At 36.1% G+C, this 24,720-nt stretch overlaps 1 protein-coding gene across 1 annotated transcript; it reads right to left on the minus strand.

Moving 5' to 3' along the window:
• Nucleotides 1-1,307: 1,307 nt before the first annotated feature.
• On the minus strand, nt 1,308-15,174 carry slc1a3a (solute carrier family 1 member 3a). The gene is made up of 10 exons (XM_055049019.1): nt 15,050-15,174; nt 14,338-14,661; nt 13,650-13,787; nt 8,147-8,351; nt 7,545-7,587; nt 6,131-6,399; nt 5,798-6,031; nt 5,507-5,701; nt 3,569-3,703; nt 1,308-3,330 (listed from the first exon to the last, which is right to left on the minus strand). The coding sequence occupies exons 2-10, from the start codon at nt 14,519-14,521 to the stop codon at nt 3,123-3,125; spliced, it is 1,611 nt and encodes a 536-aa protein (XP_054904994.1). The 5' UTR covers nt 14,522-14,661; nt 15,050-15,174; the 3' UTR covers nt 1,308-3,122.
• Nucleotides 15,175-24,720: the final 9,546 nt, after the last annotated feature.

Genomic DNA, 24,720 nt, shown 5'->3' on the forward strand with positions numbered 1-24,720 from the left:
AATAACAACCATCCATGCACTCACACTGTTTGAATTTAATAAACGAAATTAATTAAACTGTTTATATTAATTGAATTTGATTGGGTTTTATTATTATTTCAAATTGAAAATTACGTAAATAGTAACACAAGTTTTAATAAATGATGCAAATTGCGACTATTTTTTGGAATACACTTTTGCAGCAAAATTAGATAAATTCTACCCTATTTGAGGTACCCGTCCATTTTCCATTAGTGGGGTCAGGAGGGGTGCTGATCCCTAACATTCCGGACGGGAGCAACACAGAGACAGACAGGACAAATAACCATGCATGCACTCAACACACACGCACACACACACGTGTACCCAGGGAGAATTTAGATAGAGCTGTTAACCTAACAGTCATGTTTTTTGGCCTGTGGGAGGAACCCGAAGAGAACCTACGCATGCACAGGGAAAGACTTCGTGCAGAAAGATATTTTCTTGGAATACTTTGGGTCTGTTTGCGGCACCTGAGCAGAGTTTAAGTACAACAACCAAATTGAGTATTGCTGTTGGCCACATTACTCTATCTATAATCTTTGTTTACATATCTTCTAATGGCAATTTGCTGGTTTCTTACACATTATAGAGAGTTCACCATGACCTCCAGAGTCACCAGATCTCAACCCAAAAGAGGGTTTATACTAAATAATTGGGTTACAATTTGTGTTAAAATTTGAAAATACACATAATACGAAACTAAACAGTTGTGGGTTCTAAGTTAGAACAGTTAGCATAATTATCTATAAATATTTATTTTCACTATATAATAGAAATACCAATAATTTATTTTGGGTGTAGAAAATCAATCTGAATTCAAAAACAAGATTCTGATTGTGGCAAACTAAAAACTAAAGTTGTATTGAATCTGTAATATGAGGCAGAGCATTGAATGAAATATCTAAGTATATATTAGGACTTACAAGTAGTTTCTCAAATGCATTTTGGAAAAATTTCTTTGTTCCCTGAAAGCTTATAGTAGTTTGATATCAATCTACTTCCAGGAAATCTTATTGAAATAGATTAAAAACAGGTACTACAGGTTATACTCTTGGTCACCAGTGTTTAAGGTTTAGTTTTTATGACAATTTTCTCCATTTCTTTAGAGAAGATGTGATCATCTAGTTACCTCATAAGGTAGTAGAAGCTGCACCTGTTGATTATGGTTTGTAGTAGAAATAAAAACTTCCGACTTGACTTACTTCAAGTTGTTGCTACTGCAGCCCCAGCTAAAATGAATAAAACCTTATTCAGTTTTGTTTTGAAATAATGAACATACCTCCAAATTATTTGCTCATTTATATTTTTAATAAAAATATGACATGCAAGTCAGAACTACAGCTATCTAATCAAATATGTTTACAAGTGAAAGCATGAGAAGAAGCATTTGTACCAAATGAGTCATCAGCAACTGTAAACAAACAAACCTTTCAATTCCCTTGAGTGTTTAATGTAATTACAAATTGGTCATAAGGCTAAAGAAGAATGTAGTTACATTTTCTGTATTTATACAATCCTCAAAAAACACATACATAGCAATTTGAATCCAAAATTCTTTTACACATTTATCTACAGGTCTTCATAAAAGTACACTATTTCTGAAATGATCTTCTATACAAAATATCTACTATAAAAATGCAAATCCATATATTCAATGAGTAGATGAAGAAACAGCAAGTCAGACAAATTAAAAATGCAGCTGAAAATGAATGTGTTTAACAGGGAGCATAGTTAAACCAGACAAAATCACTATCAGCTTTTGCTGAGAAACATGAGCTTGAAAATAGATGCAACACAGAATATTTTTTTATATATATTCTACCATCTCCTTGCTATTCAAAGCCATTGAAATATGATGAAACTTTCATGCATTTATGTTGCATCATATTATCACATATTGAGAAGACACAAGCTGGTAATTTGTAAAACAAAATTGCAAAGTAAATAGCACACAAAGAAAGACACCTTTCATCTTTGAAATGCCCCAAATTTTGTGTTCTTATTTAATCTGAGAAATAAAAGCTTAAAGCGTGTTTTCTACAAAACATCACTGTAGTCTTTGGATTATTTACATATTTGAGTAAATTTAGATTGAAATTATGCTTTCTTTTGTTTTATTTTTGGTAAAACATGAATGGCTTTACCTCTTGGGTTAATAATCCATAACATACTAAGCAAAGTCAGGTAAATTGACCTTGAATATGATTGGCTGAGCAGTTTTGTATTAGTTGACTGTAACCACTGGTTGAGGAAGCTGTATAACAAAAACACACTCATAGGGTATTTGATAAAATCTAATTCTGGTTATGTGTACAAAAAAATATAGTTTCTATTACGACTACAGCAACACTTACTGCTTTGGTCAGTTGAGACCCAAATCAATATATTCCTAATTATAGAGCGTACCCTCCCTAATAAATCTAAAATATGTACAAAGCAGTTGAAGCCACATGTGTTTGTGCAGGGGTTTGAAAAAAAAACAACCTTTTTCCACAAAGAGTTTGGTAAGTTAGCATACTATAGCTATACATTAAGATTTCATATAAATCAGCAGTTACTCAACAACAATCTCAAAGCAGTCATTACTATGTACTCTGATGAGCTACGTACGTATTATTTAAGAGTTTAAAATAACAGAAATACCTCCCTCTAGTGAATGACGATGGTCATTACATATAGCGAAGTGGGAAATATAGAATGAAGGCCACAGATAGCTAAACAGCAGCCAGGCTATTCTAGTTATGTATCTCATTATGGATTTTTGTTCTACACTGTAAAAAATGTCTCTAATTTATGGTAAAATGCTGGCAGTGGTGGTTAAAATTTAGTTGCCAGTATTTTACCATAAATTACAGACTTTTTTTTTTTCAGTGTATCCATCTGCACAGCCAACTTGACCACAGATTGTTTCCAGTCTGCAGGGTGAAAAGAGGAGCATCACACATTAGTAGAGCTTATTTGGCCTGAAATATGTTCAGGCATGACATATAAGTGCATTGAAAAAAACAAACTTTCTTGTGAGAATTCAAGAGGTCTTATCAGACAATATGATGCAGTACAACGCAATACATTTTCAGAAAGAAAGGGTAGAAATCTTGCCACTACATTTTAGTGTCATCTGGAGTGGGCTTCTCATTTTCATATTCATTCTCTGGGGAAATTTGATGGTATGGCTTTTTTTCTGGCTGGTCAATCGTCTGGTTGCCCAACTCTAGGTCGTTGACTCTCAACTCGTGGCGAGACAAATGTTCTACAATGCCAGCTCCAATGGAGTCACCAAGGACATTGGTAGTGGTGCGCAATCGATCACTGAGAAACAGAGAAAAAAACATGAAAACTGTCAGAGTACAAAAACAGGATTTCAAGAAATCAAAACACTGTGTCCCTTTAATGATGCAGAGACTCCAGAGCATATTCAAAATTTAATCAATAGGTAAACAGAGCAATTGCGATGTATAGCTGTTGTACATTTTGAACAAAATCTGCAACTTGCTTTTAATTTGCCATTCAAAGAGCATGACTAAAGCCCATTCTCCTGGATACTTACAGGAACCAATCAACAGCAATGATCAGTGAGATGTCATCTGTGGGAAGACCTACAGATGTTAGTACTATAATCATGGTAACCAGGCCTGCCTGAGGTATTCCAGCTGCACCGATGCTGGCTGCTGTGGCTGTGATGCTGAGGAGAAAATGATAGACCCCAAAATATTATTTATCTCTTTATTCAGTAAACTTCTAATTTTGGTTGCTGTGGCATTTCTTTCTGATAGCACTACAGCAAAGGAATTCATGTCCATTAAGCCTTTCCACAGTTTGTCACACACGGCCAGAAACATCAATGTATTCAATGGGATAAGACCAACACAAGATACCCTGTTATTGTGGCAAACATCAAAAGAGAATGATGGATGATATTAAATCTTTCTTCTGATGAATAAATCTTTGATAAACCTGGCTTTTATATAAATGCTATCTGACTAAACCTCAGCAATTTCTTAAAGAAGATTGGGCAATAATTCAGTCTCTAATTGTGCAAAAGCAATAGAAAACACACCAAACAGCTGCCGGGAAGCAGCTAAAACTGCAGTGAAAGAGGATTCTACAAAGTGCTGACTCTGAAGGACTGAATGCAAATGTAACTTTTTAGATATTTTTGTAGCACAGTTTTGCAATCAAAGAGCCACAGATTTGGCAGATTTAGCTTAATCATTTAGTTCAGCATAAAGTATATTTTAATTGAGTCTTGGTTTCTGTTTTTGCTTTTCATAAATACTGGTCCAAATGGGAAGGGCTCGGGACAGTACCTAGGTAATGTACAGTAACTGTAAAATACTTTAAGTAAAACGGTTTGGATTTGTTGCATCCAAATCAAAACCGTTAAAAACAGGTCAAATGTGATTCAAGACATAACTGCAAGTCAACATGTTTGGATGCTTATGACATCATCCACCTTGATAGCAACAAAGCACGTTGACTTACAAAACAGCTGGCTCGCTTTACCGCTCATAATGTACTTATAGGTTGGTGGAGCCGCAGAATAATAAACAAGCAGTCATCTGTGGTGTTTCACAACAGAGGGGCTTCATCCAAAGACAAAGCTCAAAAATTTAAAAAAGTTAGAAGACAAAAAGGAAGGATTTTCTAACAACAAAATGAGAAGTAAGCTGTGGAGTCACGCAGAGGAGACGCAGAGAAGGTTGGATGAGAGAAATACAATGCTGTAAATACGAGGCGATGGAGGCGCATGTTGCGTTGTCTTTAAGTTGTGAGATAAAAAGATTAAACAAAGGACCATGGGAGTAGTTCTGTGGATGTGTGTTTAAATCAGGTGCAGTCAAGGACAACACTTTTTTGCCTTAAGCAAGTTTTGAGGGTGATCAGTCTCACTACATTAAAAGTGAATGCTGGTAAAAAAGCAATATAGGATCAAATGAGTGCAGCACATCAAAAAATTATTAATATCTGTCTCTTTTCTGTTTCCTTTTTTCTTATTTATGTAAAGAAATAATAAACATATGTTGTTGTTTTTTTGCTTGTTTATTTATTTTTCTAACCATGTTTTTTTTAACTTTATTATCCCATAAAATGAGATGTATTTAGTGATTTCAGAAATGTGGTTTGTTCAGTCAGCTTGTTAAAGTAACAGAACAGGAATGTGTGCCTCATCAGACAATGGCCCAGATGGCTCCCAAGCTGGCTGACATTGTTCTAGTGTCACTGTTGATGTTTTTAAAATGGTAATGTAAAAGGAAGGCATTTTAAATATGTTGTTATCTACCCCATCCAATCTTTTTTTTTATGAGCTTGTGCTTTTTTCACACAGAAACCTTTTTCCTAATACCAACAAGTCAAGATATAACAAGCATCCAGAAACACTTTCAATTAGTTTTCTGTTTTGTTTTGTCTGTTTCTGTTTTGTGTTACCATTTTGTTGTCCATATTTTGAACTAATATTGTTATGAGCAACAAAATTTTGCAATACCTGATGGTGAGAATCTGTCCAAAGTTAAGGTCATAATCATTGACTTGTGCAATAAAGATGGCTGCCAGGGCCTCATATAAAGCTGTTCCGTCCATATTTATGGTGGCTCCGACAGGGAGAACAAAACGAGTCACACGCTTGTCTACCTTGTTGTTTTCCTCCAGGCATTTAAAAGTGATGGGTAATGTGGCAGAGCTGTGTGAGAACAGAATGGGAAACAGAAAAAGTCATAAGAGACAGTAAAAATGTTCATGAAGACATCTCCTTGTCTTTGTCAGTTGAATCACAAACCTAGACGATGTTCCAAGGGCAGTAACAAGAGCTTGCAGCAGTCCAGCAATGAATAGAAAGGGATTCTTTCTGGTGATAACGAAGTACAGCGTTGGGAGGACTATGATGGCGTGGATGAGCAGGCCACTAATAACTGTTACTGTATACATTCCCAGTTGGCCGCCCATGGCTGAAATGTCATCCATCTCCACAATTTTACCAGCAATGAGGAACAAAATACCAACAGGGGCATACCTGAGGATAGTGAGTTTTACAAAAGAAGGATTGAAACATTTCATTACGTGTTATTTCTTTTGATAATCCATCGTTCGAGCTCACATTTCTAGTACATACCACATTATGATGGCAACTAGCCTCATGATGGCCTCATTGAGGCAGTCAAAGAAGTCTCTGAGGGGTTGTCCTTGTTCCCTCATGTTCCCAATGATCAGACCAAAGCACAAGGAGAACACCACCAAGCCCAGGGCATTAATCCCATTCACTGATCCTGGTACTGGAATCATCTCCTCTTGGGCTATTTGTTGGCTGCCATTTTGGAGGAATATTGTGTTGTTCACCGTAACAGTCACATTGATTACTCTCTTGGCATATTGCGTCTTGAACTGAAGTTTAAAGAAAAACAAATATAAATTTATTAATTCCTGTTTTGGGAAAATTTGTCTAAAAGTGTTTTATTTATAGGCTCAGTCAATACTGTCTAGCCAGGCCTGCATGGTCTTGAGAGCACCACAGTGCACAGACAGAATAATTTTTGTCCCAAATGAGTTTTTTATTGTTTATTTGCATGTCCAGTCAATGGGTGCAGTGGGTCAAGGCTGACTGGCCTGGATTTACAGTTTATTGTTCATCTAAAAAATAAATAGCTATTTTGGTGTTTTTTAGGATTAATGTTATTTAGCATTTTACATAATTTTGCCTGCCTGCCCAACAAAACATCTATCCATTCATCTTGCTGTGTTACCATTTTGTTGTCCATGTCTCTGAGTGCTTCCTACATTACATGCGTGTATAAAAAAGGAAATGAAAGTAGAAATTTACAAGAATCTCAACAGCTAAAGTTCCCATCCAACTTTTGGAAACCTCCTTTGGATAATCACGTAATGCAATTACTATTGATATTATTGTTTTCTGAGAATTGTTTGGATGGGATTTTAATTAGCTTTTAATTTCTTCCTGACTTCAACATTTCAAGAGCTCGATTTCATGGAAACAAATTCAAACAACATCCTGCAAAATAACTTTAATTAAAATTTTCTCTGGCTTTGGAACATTTTGTTATACTGGCATGTTTTAATAATCCAATGTGATATTGAAAGAAATCATGTGCGCAAAACCTAATGAAAATTTTTTTTTTTTTTTTTTTGTCAATAAGAAATCTGCATCATTCAGATAAGATTTAATGGGCTTTGTTTCAAAAACAAACCATTCACTCTTCTCTGACCCCTTGTTAAGTTATAAATTTTAATTATAATAATGCCAAGTTTGTATTATGTGGCGCTTACAATGTAAAAATGTTCACCTGAGCTTTCCATAAGAAGGACACTACAGAAGAATAGATACTACAGAAAAACTATAAAAGCAAATCTTCATCTACTAGAGAAACTTCCTAGAGAAAAACCAACTGGTTCAGCTACACTAGTGAGTAATTACCAGTGTAAAGTCTCTTTGAGTGTGTTACATTAGGAAAACCTAATTTCATTTCACTTCTAGAATATTTAATTAGAGAGACCAGAAAATGAAAATATACCTGTTTGGTGCAAGCTTCCACAAGGTTTGGAGGAAACATGTTTCTGAAGAAAAAAAATAAAAACAATAAAAAAGTTAGTTTTTTAAAGCATGAATCTGCAAAATCTACTTTTCTATGATGAACAAGTTCTTCTTTCGAAAAAGTTAAGAGTTTTTGAACAATTTGTGTTTCTGAAAAGTTTCAAATTCAAAAAGCAATTTTGAACAGTGTGGATACTCCAAAGCGAAAGTAGTTCCTTTAATTTTCTTGTAGTTTTTTTATTTCTCGCCAGTAGTTACTTTTTGTAGATACATGCACATTTTCACTTTTTCCTACTCAGTTGCATGCTTCTTTTAATCTGACTATGCTATTTTTAATAACTGCAAAGTATCGTGTTCTTAAGTTGTAAATTTGTATTTGCTGTACAGTTTCTTCACATTTTCTGTTTCTACATTCCGTTTAACTTTCACTGTGCTGCTGGTACACCTGAATGAATAAAAGACATTTCTATATCTTTAGTCTATTTACAAGACAAAAATGATCACTTACAACACATGTGGGTTTTGCTGTCTGATTTTTGGTGAAACTCTTTTGGTTTGTTTAGGAAGCACTGTTTTGAATACCTGATAAGATCCAGAAAGGCATCAGCAGGGCTGACCTGCTCTATCTGTTGCTGCTTGGTGAACTCGTCCTTGGATCCCTTTCCAGGGTGAATAATAAGCACCATGACTATACCGATGAACACAGCAATCAAAGTTGTGGTAGTGTAGTAGATCACTGCCCTCATGCCCATTCTACCAGAAGCCCGTCTATCCAGGGAGGCAATACCTAAAGAGGACAAAATCATTCAAACAGAAAAAAATGTTTGTTTTGTTTTTGATTTTTTATGTATTGCACAAACATGGAATATTTCTGCTGCTTTTGGAGTGTGTTTATTCATCAACATATTTTTTCCACCTTTTAAATGCCATGTCACGGAAAATATTTGAACATGTAGACAATGACAAAAAGCTGAATTGTGTCTGTGTACTGTGAGAGCAGGGGCGCCTTATAGTTATGACAATTCTAAGGGCCCCTGACCGACAGGTCAGGGGCCACAATTTCTTTCTTTTTTGTTCATAGAAATAAAAAATTAAACAAATTGGCCCCTGTCAATTACAAAATTTATCACATTGTATTTTTGAAGATTTTTTTTAATGTTTCCACTCCCAGACCAAAAAACACACAGCCATATTTGCTTTAAAACAGAACACTTTTGAGGTGTTCATAATTTGATTTACCCTGACAAAAAACCCAGTTCTCTCTTAAGAAAAACAACCCAAGATTTTGAGGGTAATACCATCACATTTCCAAATCATGGAGACTTTCATTTTTGATTTTGTCTCAAATAAATGTATATCAAACCCAAAACTTAACCTTCATCCATACATCCTGGAATTTTTTTGTATTATTCACCTAACTGATACCTTTATGCAGTGAGATCCTGTTGATATTTTCGAAATGATTTCTTAAGCTAAAGGACATTTGATTCAAAGTGAAATTAAATTGACATTGATAAAAAATTGTTTAAGGTTGCAAAAATTAGCTGCAGAAATACGTTTCTTCAGTTTTAAAACTTATTTTTCATCAAAAAAATTTGTTGATTTCTCAGGTTAATTATACAACATTTACATCAGAATAAATGTTAAAAACATTTTAAAATATTTATGATAAACTCTTTGCTATACTTTTAATTCTTTAGCACAAAAGACTGGAACTTATCAGGGGTGTAGTAATTTGATTGTGATTATTAGTTACGCCTGCCCATCGCAATCAGAATAGCATTGATGTGCCGCTAATTTCAGTGCCTTTGTGTGTCCAGTTAGCCTGGGAAAAGGGTTGGTTATTATAGGGGGAATACACCCAACTGGATTATCATCTCCGACTCCGACAACAAAGAGCCACAAGAAACACAATCTGACTGCGACCTTTAATGCTGGAAAAACAACACCTGCTACTAAATCTCTGTGGGGAAAGCTAATAAAATCTTCTTTTATTTAGTAAATTCACAAACAGCTGCAGAGGTAAAACATCCAAAATATTGATCTTGAATTGTCATTTTGTCCACAAACTGTAGAAAAAGTAGTACACTGCTTCTGCATTTGTAAAGTCCGACGTGTCTCTCTGTGTCATCAGTTTGTTGTGAACACAGTGTGCAGAGATGTTAGTTGCTGATTGCCTGGCTAAATCTAGGGCATTGTTTGTCCCTCAGAGGAAATGATACAGGGAAAGGTATCACTATGTACAAGTGATGTCTCACACAGAAAATCCCTTTCAGCACAACGCTTTGTTGTGTCTGGCAAAGTTTTTCAATTTAAGAACAAGGTTTGCTACGAAATTACAGAAACCTGAAGAAGATTAAAAACTAATGGTTCTCGCAATAAACCAGGGGTCCCCAAAGTCGGTCCTCCAGAGCCAGCATCCTGCATGTTTTAGCATCATTTGATCCAGGTGTGTTAAATCAGGGAGAGAACTGAAACATGCTGGAGGCCGGCTCTCGATGACTGACTTTGCGGACCCCTGCAACCATCTTTGCGGACCCCTGCAACCATCTATGGGGCAAAGATGGAAAAAAAGGCCACAAAAACCTGAATTAGGAGACAGGTTGCTTTAAAATGGTTCAGTTAAAATGATCTTTCTTCAGAGATTTCTAAGCAGGCTTTGTCTATTTGAGAGACTTATGTATTTCTCTGTAGCTCTTTAATTCTCCAGATGTTTGCTGAGACATCTGTGGATTCATCAGAAGGTCATTGCTGTTTGAAGATCACAACTTTATTGTCTGCCTCAAGAACTCTGGAGTTTAGGAATGACTCAGTAGAGTGAAAATGATTAGAAAACCATTTAGAAGTGTCAGACAGTATCATTAGAAAGAGTGCAAATGTGTTTGGATGGACATGCTGCCCCAGAATTGGACCTATTTGTTCCTATCACCTCATCAATTCAGGACTCAGGCTCTCATCCATCTTTTTCTGATCTTCTCCTTCACCTCCTTCTTTCACTCATCCCCAGTGTTTTATTTCCTCTCTTTTCCACACATCCATCTCCATCTCTTCTTTCAGGGTGAACCCCAGTCTGTTTTCCCCTTGTCTCTCCCCAAATCTTTTATCCCTCCTCTCTTTTTTCTAACAGACTGACCCTTTTGCTGTAGTTCTCTTTGATTCCGCGTTCGCTTTCTTCCCGTTCCCTGTCTGACAACCCTGGGAAAACTTGTTGACTTAGTCCACCCTGCACGTACTCACAATGATCTCCAGACTGTTGTCCAGGCAACAACAGATGCAGCCTCACCAATTCAATCTTTTCAAAAGATCGAAAGGAACAAGATTGAAGGAGCGCAAGCTGAATGACTTTCTTTGTAGTTTGGGGGAATGCTCATCAGTCCGGCTCTGTGAGAGTCAGTGTGAAACACAGCATGTACAGTGCCTTCAACTTCCTCACATTTTGTCAGGTTACAACTACAAACATCAACATTTTGGAAACTTTATGCAGTAGAACACTAGAACGTGTTTTGTTATTTTCTGAATTTTAAAAGTTAAGACCTCATTCTGAATGTCAAATTGTAATATTTTCGTCTCCTCAGGCCTTTTATTTCCTCTATTCCATCATTCCTTCTTTAATGTCTGCAATATAAAAACTCTCTGGTGGTCTCCAATTATTCTGTAAAGCATTTCATTTTCAGGTTGTATTTAATCAAGTGTGATGGAGTTGACTGAAATGAGAAGAAATAAAAACGTGTTAGCAAACAAAGCTTCTTCTAGGTCCTGTTTCTCATTTAATGAGCAGACCACATAAGCTTCTTTCTCATAAGTCTCTATCTGTTGTTCTTCCCCTCATCCGCCTTACAGCTCAACCGTCCTTACCGTCCCTAATTTATTACCTTCTGGGGCCCCACTATATTCAGCTCAAAACACCGCATAGGGCCCCTCTAAGGTCTGCTTGAATTTTTTTAGGCTCACAACTCAGCTTCACTTTTAGATCATTTCAGCTCAGAAGCAAGACATTTTCACATGGGACAACTCTTTTCACATAGAAGCAGGACTCCAACTCAGAATCATGTCCCTTTGACATGTCATTGCAGAAATTATAGAAAGAGATTATTTATTATTCAAAGTCTTGCTCACTATATGAAAAATGTGGCTGTTATTTCAAGAGAATGGGATTAAAGCTCCTTGGTTAATTTAGGATGGTTGAAAAAAAGGTAAAGCTAAAGTATGTGAGATTATTGTTTCCGATCAAAACACAGTGGGCTGGCAGATTCATTATTTTCATCAAAAATGTGAAAAAACTAAACAGTAATGAAATCAAAAAGCTGCATTTTAATATAAACAACATAACATTTCTAAATTACAAAATTAAATTGATGTCCCTCATAAAAAGTAACTAGACTTCCTAGTGACTCTTTACCAATTTATATTTGTGACATCAGAAATATCTTAAGTTAGTGAAGGTTCATAATTTTAACATGCTTATAGACTTATGGAAAGGAAAACAGCACTTGAAAACAAAAGAAACTGCTGTAGTAATGTAACTGCCAATAATGTATACGTTTCTGGAAACAGAGACAAACAACTTTGAAACTGAACGATGTACTTCTGTGACTTCTACACGCTGTGGCTGAGATCATGTGTTGTGAACAAATCAGGATGCTGATGTTATGCTCCGCTGTAGCACAAAGCCGACTATTATTAGATGTGTCTGTGTCATCCCCTCTGAAGACCGGGCTCTCTCTCTGTCAGTCACTGCAAAAGCCGGACATTTACTCCTGCAGTATTTTGTCAGCGTTACGCAAAACTAACCACTGGCTGCATGCTGGTACTGTTGGTTATAAAAGTGAATACAACTTCTCTTTCCAAACATAGAAACATCAGTAGGACGCCTTCTGTTTTTGCTTTTCATAAATACTGGTCCAAATGGGAAGGGCTCGGGACAGTACCTAGGTAATGTACAGTAACTGTAAAATACTTTAAGTAAAACGGTTTGGATTTGTTGCATCCAAATCAAAACCGTTAAAAACAGGTCAAATGTGATTCAAGACATAACTGCAAGTCAACATGTTTGGATGCTTATGACATCATCCACCTTGATAGCAACAAAGCACGTTGACTTACAAAACAGCTGGCTCGCTTTACCGCTCATAATGTACTTATAGGTTGGTGGAGCCGCAGAATAATAAACAAGCAGTCATCTGTGGTGTTTCACAACAGAGGGGCTTCATCCAAAGACAAAGCTCAAAATTTAAAAAAGTTAGAAGACAAAAAGGAAGGATTTTCTAACAACAAAATGAGAAGTAAGCTGTGGAGTCACGCAGAGGAGACGCAGAGAAGGTTGGATGAGAGAAATACAATGCTGTAAATACGAGGCGATGGAGGCGCATGTTGCGTTGTCTTTAAGTTGTGAGATAAAAAGATTAAACAAAGGACCATGGGAGTAGTTCTGTGGATGTGTGTTTAAATCAGGTGCAGTCAAGGACAACACTTTTTTGCCTTAAGCAAGTTTTGAGGGTGATCAGTCTCACTACATTAAAAGTGAAATGCTGGTAAAAAAGCAATATAGGATCAAATGAGTGCAGCACATCAAAAAATTATTAATATCTGTCTCTTTTTCTGTTTCCTTTTTTCTTATTTATGTAAAAGAAATAATAAACATATGTTGTTGTTTTTTTGCTTGTTTATTTATTTTTCTAACCATGTTTTTTTAACTTTATTATCCCATAAAATGAGATGTATTTAGTGATTTCAGAAATGTGGTTTGTTCAGTCAGCTTGTTAAAGTAACAGAACAGGAATGTGTGCCTCATCAGACAATGGCCCAGATGGCTCCCAAGCTGGCTGACATTGTTCTAGTGTCACTGTTGATGTTTTTAAAATGGTAATGTAAAAGGAAGGCATTTTAAATATGTTGTTATCTACCCCATCCAATCTTTTTTTTTTATGAGCTTGTGCTTTTTTCACACAGAAACCTTTTTCCTAATACCAACAAGTCAAGATGTAACAAGCATCCAGAAACACTTTCAATTAGTTTTTTCTCGTCACATAAATACACATCCTCTTTCTGATCCAGCTTGTTGTTACACAAAGCTGTTATATAATACCTGTGATAAGACTTGAGACTAGCAGTGGCAGCACCAGCATCTGGAGCATTCTCATCAACAGCTCTCCGGGAAAGGAGAAGTACTTCACTTCACGGTAAGACAGTTTGTATGGACGCAGAGAAAATCCCAGGATTATACCTGCAGGGAGATCAGATGTGGAGGAAAAGGTGGTAAATTATGATTTTCAGTACCAGAAAGAGTCGAGCAATGCTGCTCAACCAGAACAAGGCACATGTCTATTTGTATCCAATTAGTCAATTGTTCACTCTGCAAGAAATATATTGACAGTTCCAGGTGACAGATTGTGAAATCTGACAAACATCTTCAATTTAATTTGGTGTATTTCTAGCTGCATTGTTGCTACATTGTTGCTTCAGTTGGGTCAGCTTCACCTCCTCCAGGGCAGAATTCACGGGTCAGTAGAGAGAATTCAAAGGTCATGCATGGGGTCAAGGAAAGACTAGTCTGTTAAATTCATCAGTGCTGACTGTGTTAGGTGGTTTGTTTCTTTGGACCATTATGGGTCTGCTGGTGACAAGGAACTGATCAATTATTGAGCTGATGTGGGATATTTTTACGAGGAATGATGAAGTCTCATTTGTAATTAACTGAATTGCTCAGAGAGCCCCGAATATAAACCATTCAGTGGTCCAAGAGAAAGAAAATTCCTAGACAATTCATTCCTTACCTGTAATGACAGCAATGATGGTTAGAATGACAAAAGCATTTTTCATGAAGAACCCCTTCACTTCGTCCTTCTTGATGTTCTCCATTCTCTTCTTGGCGAGCAACGACCTGGACTGGATCCCGGCTCGGATTTGGTGAAGACCACTGCGGCTCCTTTGTGGATTCTCTCCATTGCTTTGAGTCATATTTGTGGCTGGAATCTGCAGAGCTGCTGTTCCCAAGCAGGCCTTGGCAGTGATGAAAACACTATCGATGCGCTGATGACTAGGTTAAAGTCCTGTTGCTCCTGAGTGTCCTCTCCTTTGGTAAAAGGATTAGTAGTTACCTGCTCAAAAGAATGACGTGAAAATGTCATAATGTGACATAAACAAGAACTTTTGTTAGAAGAAACAAGGAGCAACCACAAAAACAAGTTATCTGTGTTAAATTACTAAATTTCTGACTGCTGTATTGTCTGCCAGAAACAACCTTAACACCAATACAAGTAGAAATCCTGTGAATAAAAGATGTTTTAACATCCAAGTCAAGACAAAACTGCATTCTGAGTAAAACACCAGCATTCTACTGGCAGCTGTGAAGAATTTGCAAACTTCCTTTTCTGCACACACGTGTACAGTTTGGTTTAGATAGGCAGGTCAATTCAAAAACAGAAGCTCTGCTTCTGAGTTATACAGTAGATAATAAAATATGGACACAGAGGCTTTTTTCAATACCTTTAGGTTTGAGCAATAAGGTCCTGTGGAAGAATGTCTGAGTTTTCCAGGGAAAAGGTCAGGTTTAAAGCTTGGATCGGTGTGAGAGGGGTCCTTTGGCTATGAGCAGACTGTGCAGCCAGCAATGAAGAGATATTCAGTGGAGAAAAAGAGGGGTGGAGAAAGGAAAGGAGGGATCAGCGTCAGGGATGAGGGAACGAAAGAGCCAATGAGAAAATGGAGGCGGTGCCCTCATAGAAAAGTGAGTCGCACAGCGTGGGCTTGTGGGGAAATGGAGGGTGGGGGATAGGCAGCTAAAAAAGTGAAATAAGGTAGAGGAGGGGGTTCTTTTCAGGCAGAGGCAAACTTGAGGAATAATGAGCTTTTCAAAAAGAAAAAAGAAAAATGACTTTCTTGTGTTCTTCTGTCCCTCTCAGCTGTCCTTTGAAACAGTTTTTTACATGCTTCATAAGTTCAGCCTGACCAGGGGTTACTGCAAAGAATGAGTCCACATCGTAAAACAAACCCTTTTAAACAAAACAGGGTTGATCAGCAATGTGTTGTGAAAGTTGAACCATGGGATAGACTGTTATAACAAAGTGCACAGCTCTCAATCAGAAGAAAAATAGAGGCTTTGCGAATATTTTTGCAAGTAAAATCTGTTGTGACAAGCATATGGATTTGGCTGACTGTGATTAGCAAATAAATAGCGTCATTAAGTTCAAAGAACAGGGGATAAAGTTGTAGAGACATTAAACCAAGGTGAGCTTAAGTAGCTGTAATAATAAATTAAAATAAATTTAAAACCATGTAGACTATTCCTTCTGCTTTTATGTTCTAATTAATTTATGTGGGGCTGTCAAATAAAACCTAAGTAATGTGCGTTGACAATTTTGTTTGTAACAGATGTGAAAAAGTTCAAAGGGTGTGAACTCTTGGAAAGCTCAATGTGTGTATGATGTTGGAACATCTTCAAGAAGTCAGCAAAATAGTATTCTTTTGTGGCCTTTCAATACATTTCTGTTGCGCAAAGTCCTCTTAGTATTTCCATCAAAAAAAAAAACATCTGTGTAGAGTTTAGCATGGTAAACTAAAAAGAGACAGCAAATATTTGCCAATTGCAAGTGGGGCAACTGGTTAACTAGCTCCTGCCAAGAAAGCAACGTCATTTGTAATTCATGCTTCATGGAAGTTTGCAGAAAATTAGCTGAATGCAGTTACACTTCAGATTATTGAAAATAATGGATGCTTCACTTCCTACAAGAGTACTATATTTATTCTAGCAGAAAAATCCACCAAATACAAAAAGATTAGTTTTAAATAAACAGTGGATTGTTATGTGCAAAGTTTTTATTAACTTTGTGTGTTTCTAAGAACACGAGGAAAGCCCGCAATCTGACAACAGTCAACGTATTTGTATTGATTTAAGACAGGATTTTTCTCTCTCTTTGCTTTGTGTTCAGATCAGATCATTTAGATGCACTTTAGGAAAAGAAGCAGCACATTATTACAGTATTTGGTTTGAGTTAGTTTGAGGAAAATTCCAGGTGGAGCAGTAACATGTTTTAAAAATTAAGAATGAGTCTCCCTCTATGAGGAAAAAACATTTTCAGAAACAAATTATGGTCTCATAGGCCTTAAAAAGCCAGGGGAATATTACTTGTAATAAGCAAGACTTTTTTTTCCAAGATATTTTGTAGAAGATAGGCAGACATTTCATAATTAACTTTAATACTTAACTAAATGACCACATATGAATAAGTACAATGCGTTTTAAGCTTTTTTTGTCAAGTGTGATTTCTCTAATTCATGTAATTCAACCGTAGGATGATAAATGTAACCAGCTTCATGTAACAGTGAAATGGTCCCAAGCTAATTGGTTAAAAAGATGTGTCAAACATTTCATTTGACCCTTGGATATAAAGGAACACTTCAACTTAGCTAATTTATCAAAAGGTTCAATGGTAACAGTTTTCATACCTTATGCCATCATGTCATTGGGGCTTGCAGATTTAAATTGGTACAATTGACTGTGTAATGGCCAAACATTGACTCTGCCTCCCCAGGACATTCCAGAAATCAACAACCAGGTCACCTCAGTATGTCAACTGTCTATCACAAGCCTGGCATTTGATAGACCGATGATACAAAACAAACAAACATGTGCTCACATGCTCACTCCTACGATAAATTTATAACTGACTGATTTCTCAACGTGAAAGTTTTATTTTCTGGGATATAGAAGAAAGACTTTGTGAATTAGCTAAGTGTTCATGTCACAAAAATCTTACACATTTTGTGATATTAAAATCACAAATTTTCAAAACTTTTAAATGTAATTTTATGTGAGGCACCAACACAAAGGACTTTTCAAAATGTTTTACAACTAAAGATGTAAAAATCATCTTGCCATGAGAACAATCATCCCAGCAGCCTTGTACTGCCACCACTTTTGTCATGGTAGTAGGATTCTGTAGGGTGATGTGCAATGTTAGTTGTCTGCCTCACAGAGTATTTTGCATCGTCTTTCTCATATTTGTTGTGAACCTACATGGCTGTCGGCAAACTATAAAGCTAACATTCTTTCACATAGCGGGTCACTGCCTGTGGCTGAGTTGGCTTTGGCTCTCTAAATAATGCACTCATTGCCTGGGGTGCTAGTTTGAAATTATTTCACAGTCAGCACATTTCAAATAAGAGATGGAAAAGCCATGGATATTGTTTTATATCCATCTCCCCAACTTTCTCCCCGGTGTGTCTTCTGTGGTCTTTATAATGCTGTTTCTTCTCTAATGTTCTCCAACTGACCTCTGAAATGAAAACTTTGTTTGCTAGGAGATAGTTCATATTTAGACAACCTCTGAACACAGTAATGAGAACAGAGATAAAACCTTTTTTAGGCATTGACATTATACTATGATACAATTAGCTGTTGGTTAAATCATCATTCAGCCGAGGCTGCAGGGTGAGCATGTTGGCTTCGAACACAAAAAGCGATTCCCATCTATGACTGTCCTTGACATGTAATCTATCAAAAATATTTCTATCGTCTCCTGGGTTTCAGAAACCCTGAAAAGCTTCTTTCAACACTTTGGATTTAGCCCGTGTCAATGCTGCTGATCTGATTGTTAAACTTGCTGCTTTATTTGTTTGGACAAAGTAATTACGATGAAAGAAATCCATGGATTTCCTTCTTTTTGAAAGAAACCAACAATTTCTTTCAAAAAGTTCTTCAAATCTTGCAATTGGTCACAAATTTCCAAGTTTATTTTCAGAAGACTTGTCTTAACGTACAGTTGCTTCAGCAGTGGCTTGAGCTTCATACTTGGCCTCCGCATCATACATGTTACTGCATGTTAACCACATCTTTGTGGAAGGAATGTGAACATTTTCAAGAGGATTCATCCATTACTTTCATTGTTGTTGGTTCAGACATGAGCTTTTGGTGACAATCTTGAGCCAGCATGTCTTTACTCTGTGATCACATATTGTATTTCAGCTTCATGTGGACTACATCAAGAGTAGCAAATGTTATCCCTGAACATTGTATGAATAGGTTGAAACTCTTCACTTTTTTTATTTAATAACAAAAAATTCAATTTGTTATCACTATTTCACTCCTTATGAGCAGAGACCCACAGAGAGGCTGTCATACTGCTAACATAATTCACCGAGCCAAACCACAAAAAATGTATCACAAAACTTGTATAATTGTTAAAATTATTACCTCAGTATCTGGAAGAGAATGACACTATTTGATCACAATATTGCTTATATGATTAACTTGATGATTTAAATGGCAGCAGGGCACATTTAAGCTTAGATTGGCTCAGTTTAGCTTACTCTAACTTGGTTTAGTTTATTATTAGAAAACACAATAAACAGAAGAGGATAAGTGAGTTCAAAGGTGAAGCTTTGTGTCTCTACTGAAGCCCTTTTGGCTTTCTCTTTCTAAGATTTTAAACTGTTTACTGTGTGCCAAAAACACACTTTCACAAGAATTAGAGTAGTAGTTCATTGATATAAAGCCTCAGTAAAACTGTTAAGCACTGATATTTTAGTCCCTCCATGTTTTAATCTCAGAAACCAGGGAATGAAACCAAAAGCCTTTACTGTGTCGTACATTTTTGTTTTAAAATATATTTGTCAAATTTAAATACAAATTATTTTCTGTTGGGATAAAACATATGTTCCTGTAGGTAATGGGTCGAATATTTATGTATAAATACATAGACTGAGAAGAACTCGGACATTTTTTTTATTTAAAGAGCTCATTGAAAACAGTGACACTCTTCTGCTAGAAGTGTCACTCATAAAATATTTTAAAAGATATTAGTTTAAAATATTTTAAACTAATATGTGAAAATAGTGAGGAAAAAGGAACTGTGCCCATTATGCAAATAATAAACATAAATTTACTTAATTATGTAAGTGAATACAATAAAAAATGTTGGAAAGCAATTTTTGTGTCTGCGTGGATGAGGATTCTAAATAAAAACATATTCTTAGAACTAATAATGAAGGAGTAACAAAAAAAAAAATCTGACTTTTGACACATTCCCAAACAGGCATTACAACTTTTGTACATTTCCACTGTAGGAGGCGCTGTTTCTTCTGTTATGATAAATTTATATTTGGGTATTTTTTTTTTAATTCCTTTCCTTTTCGGTTAAGTCACATTTTTATTTTGCAATGTGAGCTCTGTGTTAAAGCAATACACATAAATGCCCATAGAAGATATAGACATTGACGTCTTGGGCTGAAGCATTTACGTTACTTGTTTAGGTGTGGAGGGCAACAGAGAGTGAGAAAATTGCAAAATGTTTCATTTCCCTTTGTCAAAGAGCCATGGGTTTTCGTTTTTAGATATGAAAAGAAAATCAAACCAAATAAAACATTATTGCTAGAATGTTTTTGATATATGTTTATCGCTGATGTTTTCTGAGAAAATCCAATTACCCAAAAATCTCTTGACCCATCATAATTAATGCATCACAAAGAAAGAATTTGATTTAGAAAAAAGACATCTATATTTACAGTATATCTCATTTCCCTTTTTATATTTTTTAAACTATCCTGCTTTATAGAAAACAAAATCTGTATTCTGTAAGTGACAATAACAATTACACCATCAGAAGTCTGCACTCATAAGTTAAACCAATTATGGGAGGAACGTTGAACTAAACAGTTTATTTTGTTAAGTCTTGGCATGAGTATCTGTGGATTGTTTGTCGATTATTATGTTAAAAGTGTCACAAGGAGAGCTGGGATCACAGAGAAGACTCCAAATGTTGACATAATTTTTCTAAGTCATGACAGAATGAGTAAATTCCCATTTAGTCCAAAATGAAGAAAAAAGTTCATTTCCGTTCCAACTTGATAAAATTATGCAGCGTTGAGAAATATGTTATTTGCAACTTAATGCAAACTTTAAAAACAAGTCATGGTTTGGTAGCTGTAGGGGGAATTATGTAACCAAGTTCTGCTTTAAATCCCCTCAGCCCATCTTCACATCTATGCATACCAACATACATTTTATCGATAAACAACTGTGGCCCAAATCTCAGTACCAGAAAGAGAATGTAATTCTACCTTTTGCTAGATTCTGTACCACGCCAGATGGGAGTAGTTCATTCCCAGTGGGGAGATGTATCCAGGACAGGTCATAAGATCTGCAGTGTGCAGTAGCCCTCAGGGGACACTCTGAACTGGGGCTACATTGTTCACCAGCATCATTGTCTGCAAGGGTTTCCCATGGATCAGATGTTGAAAACTTCAAACCCAGAGGTCTCATAGCTGCTCAATGAGCATGCTGGGAGACAGGGCTGTTCACACACGATTTCTCACTCATCTGAACGAAGCTTCGTTAGACACAGACACAGTGGCTCATCATCTGGATGCTGAAGAACGAAAAGGGAGATGGTTCAGCAGAATAGGAAAAAGGGGAAAAAGCAGCAACAAAATATGCAGAGGAAGGCTACAATGCCGTATTGATATTACATACAAAAGCAGCAAAGCTAACTGCACAGAAAAAGTAAATTTGTAATTTAATTTTCAGATGCCAGTCCTTCAAACTATCTTTGTATGAAAAGAGCTGGAAAGAAAGCAACTTCATTTGAAATTCAGAAGAAATCATTTGACATAATGTAACTGAAGACTCAAGATAAAATCAAATATAAAGTTTGTCAACCAATTCTACAGTAGTTCACATTAAGCAGCACAACAGCTTGTGTACAGATTTTGCAATTGCACTTGCTCTAGTTGTTGAAGGTCACTTGTCAAAGAGCAGCAAAAACACAACATTGACCTCTAATCTTTAAAAAAAACAACCATTATTTCTGTTTTTAGCTTAAAGTGCCCAGCAAAAGCATTCACACCGTTTTGAACATTTCACATTTTATCATATTTCGACCCTAAATGTTTAAAATGTAAATCTCAGGCGTCATTTCATCAGTAATTACAGTGGCCAGTACGTAAGCTGACATTAGTTTAAATACAGTAGTTTGTGAAGGCCTCAGATGTTTGTCAGAGGCAAAAATTGTTTCCTATGCTGTCCTCATAGAAAACAAGTAAGACAGCAGATGAGACACTGAATAAGTTGCACAACGTTGAAGCAGAGGTAAGTAAAAAACCTTTGAGAATCTGATTGTACAATCCATCGCCTAAAAGTGGAAAGATTGCCACTGTTTCATCTTGACTCTTTCCTAGATAAAGTTATCGCTGCAGCTAACTGTGTGTTCTCTTTTCCATCCTATAGCCTTCAAAGGGTTTGCATCCTTTAAACAGGGGTGGGCAATCCTGGCCCGGCAATTCTTGGATGTCTCCCTGGTCCAACACAGCTGAATCAAATTGCTGAATCACCTCCTAAGTGCAGTCAAGTTCTCCAGAGTCCTCCAGTATTTTTCTTTATCTAAAGTATTAAGTTTAATGAATACAACATTTAAGCTTCTCAAATGCTGTGTACTTTATGATCCCAATGGGGATAAGTTGATACCTGATCAGATCTTTATTAAAAGATCTTCTCAAAGATTTGAACTTGACACCTTTCTTTTCTATCAAGAGCAACTTCAAAGCAAAAGCCACCTTCATAAAAGACTAAAGAGACAAAAGAATAAACAAAATATGACAGCAACATAAAGAACAGTAGATAATCATGTCACTTTATGAAGGTTTGTTGTCATTAATAACCTTCCAATTTATTGTTTTTAGGGATTTATAGTCTTCTATAATGTACATGGCGAATACAAGAGTATCAATGAAATAGCCTAATTTTGTTAATCAATATCAATATTACCCAAAACAATCATTTCATTTTGGTAGCAGAATAATGGTATAGTTATTTGTAATTGTAAACATAAAATTTTCCTTCAATGTTGCTACAACATTTGCTTTGACTTTGGACTGGAAAAAATCTTGAAGAATAACACTGCCTCCCCCTAGTGGTGACATCTGCATAGGATTAGTGTCTTTATAGTTAATAAGAATCCAATAGAAAAGAATACAGTAGAATAGCTACATTATAACATTAAAAGATTTTAGCTAAGAGTTAAAATAACTAAATTAATCACATTGACCTAATGATAAACAGATAATAAGAAAAGAATTGACTAGGGAAATGTTAAAAAGCTTTAACATTTGAATACTTACTGGTATATTACACTAGAATGTGAATGAAAACATAAAACGTGATGAAATAGACACAAGCATGTTCTACAGTAAGCAGGAAGCTGTAAATGTCTCCTCTTCTAATACATTGTGCAAATGAGATTGTCCTGAACTGGTAGGAATTCGAGTGAGCAACGGCTCAAGGAATTAAAGTTTCAAAATCTGCTCATAGTGGCCTTGATGATTACAAAAAGAGAACAGTTCCTACTGAGGATGACTGGGATGACAGATGATGGCATACAGACACAAACAACAAATTGGTTGTTTCCAGCCTTTTAATATACCAATACATATTTGTGCAACAAAATGTTTGTTTTTTAAATCAATTGTTTTTCTTAGTTTCAAAATAAATCAAATAGGTTGCCTTTTTGACTTTATTTCCCTGCTGTTCAGATGACAACGAATCATAGCAAAACTTACACCACAGAATAAGTAATCATTCTGTTGATTCTATGTCAGTCATGGATTGAGTTCATCATTCAGAATAGAAAAGCATCGTGCCTCAGTCATGTGAGGTTCTCAGTAAGAATCCTTCAGGACATAAGGCTGAACGTTGTGGGCTTGAATGGTCAAATACCTACTACCTCTAATCTGTGTAAGGAGGTTTGATAGGCTGGGACTGCAGGTTAACAGATGGCCTCCCTAAGCACCTGTCAGTGGCTTTTATTTGTCCTGTGACAGCTCAGATCAGGCCAGTCAGCCTGGTAATGCAGAAAAGCAGGCAGAAACCATAAGAGAAACACAGAAAAGTGATTTGTCCTGCATGGATGACCGAAGCAAACCGAGTGTGGAACATTCCTCCTTTGAGTAAACTGGTTTATTTAAGCCTACATGTGAAATTGCAACCAGTTTTGTGGACCAGATGGAACTACTGGGGTATATTCTAGAGGACTGGACAGAATCTTTGGACATTTTTGGATCAGTTTGGCTCGAAACACTGGGTATTTCCAGAACAGTGGAAGACTGGACTCACTCTCTAAATCTTGCAGAACTTCTGCTCCTGGATGTGCTGTGCCACATGGATCTCTTGCTGGAACACCATGCAGTTTGTTTTAACATACTGGGCCCACTCTATGCAGACGATCCGTGCCTGTGGCTTTTGCTCCAGTCCTGAAACAGACTCAAGATGTTTTTCTTTCAGTTTCTTTTTCTGTACGTTTGACGTTTACTGGGTGGAAATTATTTAGACTGAGAGGTACACTCTCCACTTTGAAGCCAAAAACGAAAAAGAAGACATGGATAAGATATGAGTAAAAGTAGATGATCTATTATGTTATAATTCTGTTTTCCCATGTAATCTGCTGCTGTATTTGAATGAGCTGCATGTTTACTTGGTAGCTTTGATCCCTAAAAATTGGAGACAGTTTTGTATTGAGAAGATTCAAGTTGAAAACAAATCATCATAATAGAGAAATATCTGGGAACATGTTCGCAGTCCCTTCAATAAATGTGTTTTTAACATTATTTAAGATACAGCAATGCCTTTTTCATGTTTTCATTCACAAATCTACCAGAACAGATCTATTATTGGTCTTTTTCTACTTACTTTCTGATAAAACTCAAAATTCAAGTCAAGGCAAGCCATATGCACATTTGTGGTCAAAAGTTTGCATCCAATCATTAATAATTTTATTTATTTGTTTATTTATTTATTTTGAACAGACAAAAGTAAAAGCAATAAAAAAAAAAATCAACAATAAAATGTATCTGTTCGAAAAGGAGCAAGTACAATACAAAATCTTCTGATTTTCCGCCCCTCTCACACTCATCAACTTATAAATATTTACATCTCCAAACACCATGTAAACTGAAATTATTTCCACATTACATGAAGCTTAAATCTCACATTATCACCTTTAAATGTACAATTATTTATTCACTTTTTAATATCATCAACAGGATTTTTGGTCTTTGAAACATTTTACGTTTGTGATTACGTTTGGAGTTTAATTCGTCAGCGACTACAATACCCACAATTCCTTGTGTTCCTTGCTGTTGCTGCGCAGACACACGTTGGCGGCTCTAAA

The sequence above is a fragment of the Poeciliopsis prolifica genome, unplaced genomic scaffold (genome assembly GCF_027474105.1).
Source record: "Poeciliopsis prolifica strain line A6 unplaced genomic scaffold, Auburn_PproV2 SCAFFOLD028, whole genome shotgun sequence".
In the NCBI taxonomy this organism is placed as follows: Eukaryota; Metazoa; Chordata; class Actinopteri; order Cyprinodontiformes; family Poeciliidae; genus Poeciliopsis; species Poeciliopsis prolifica.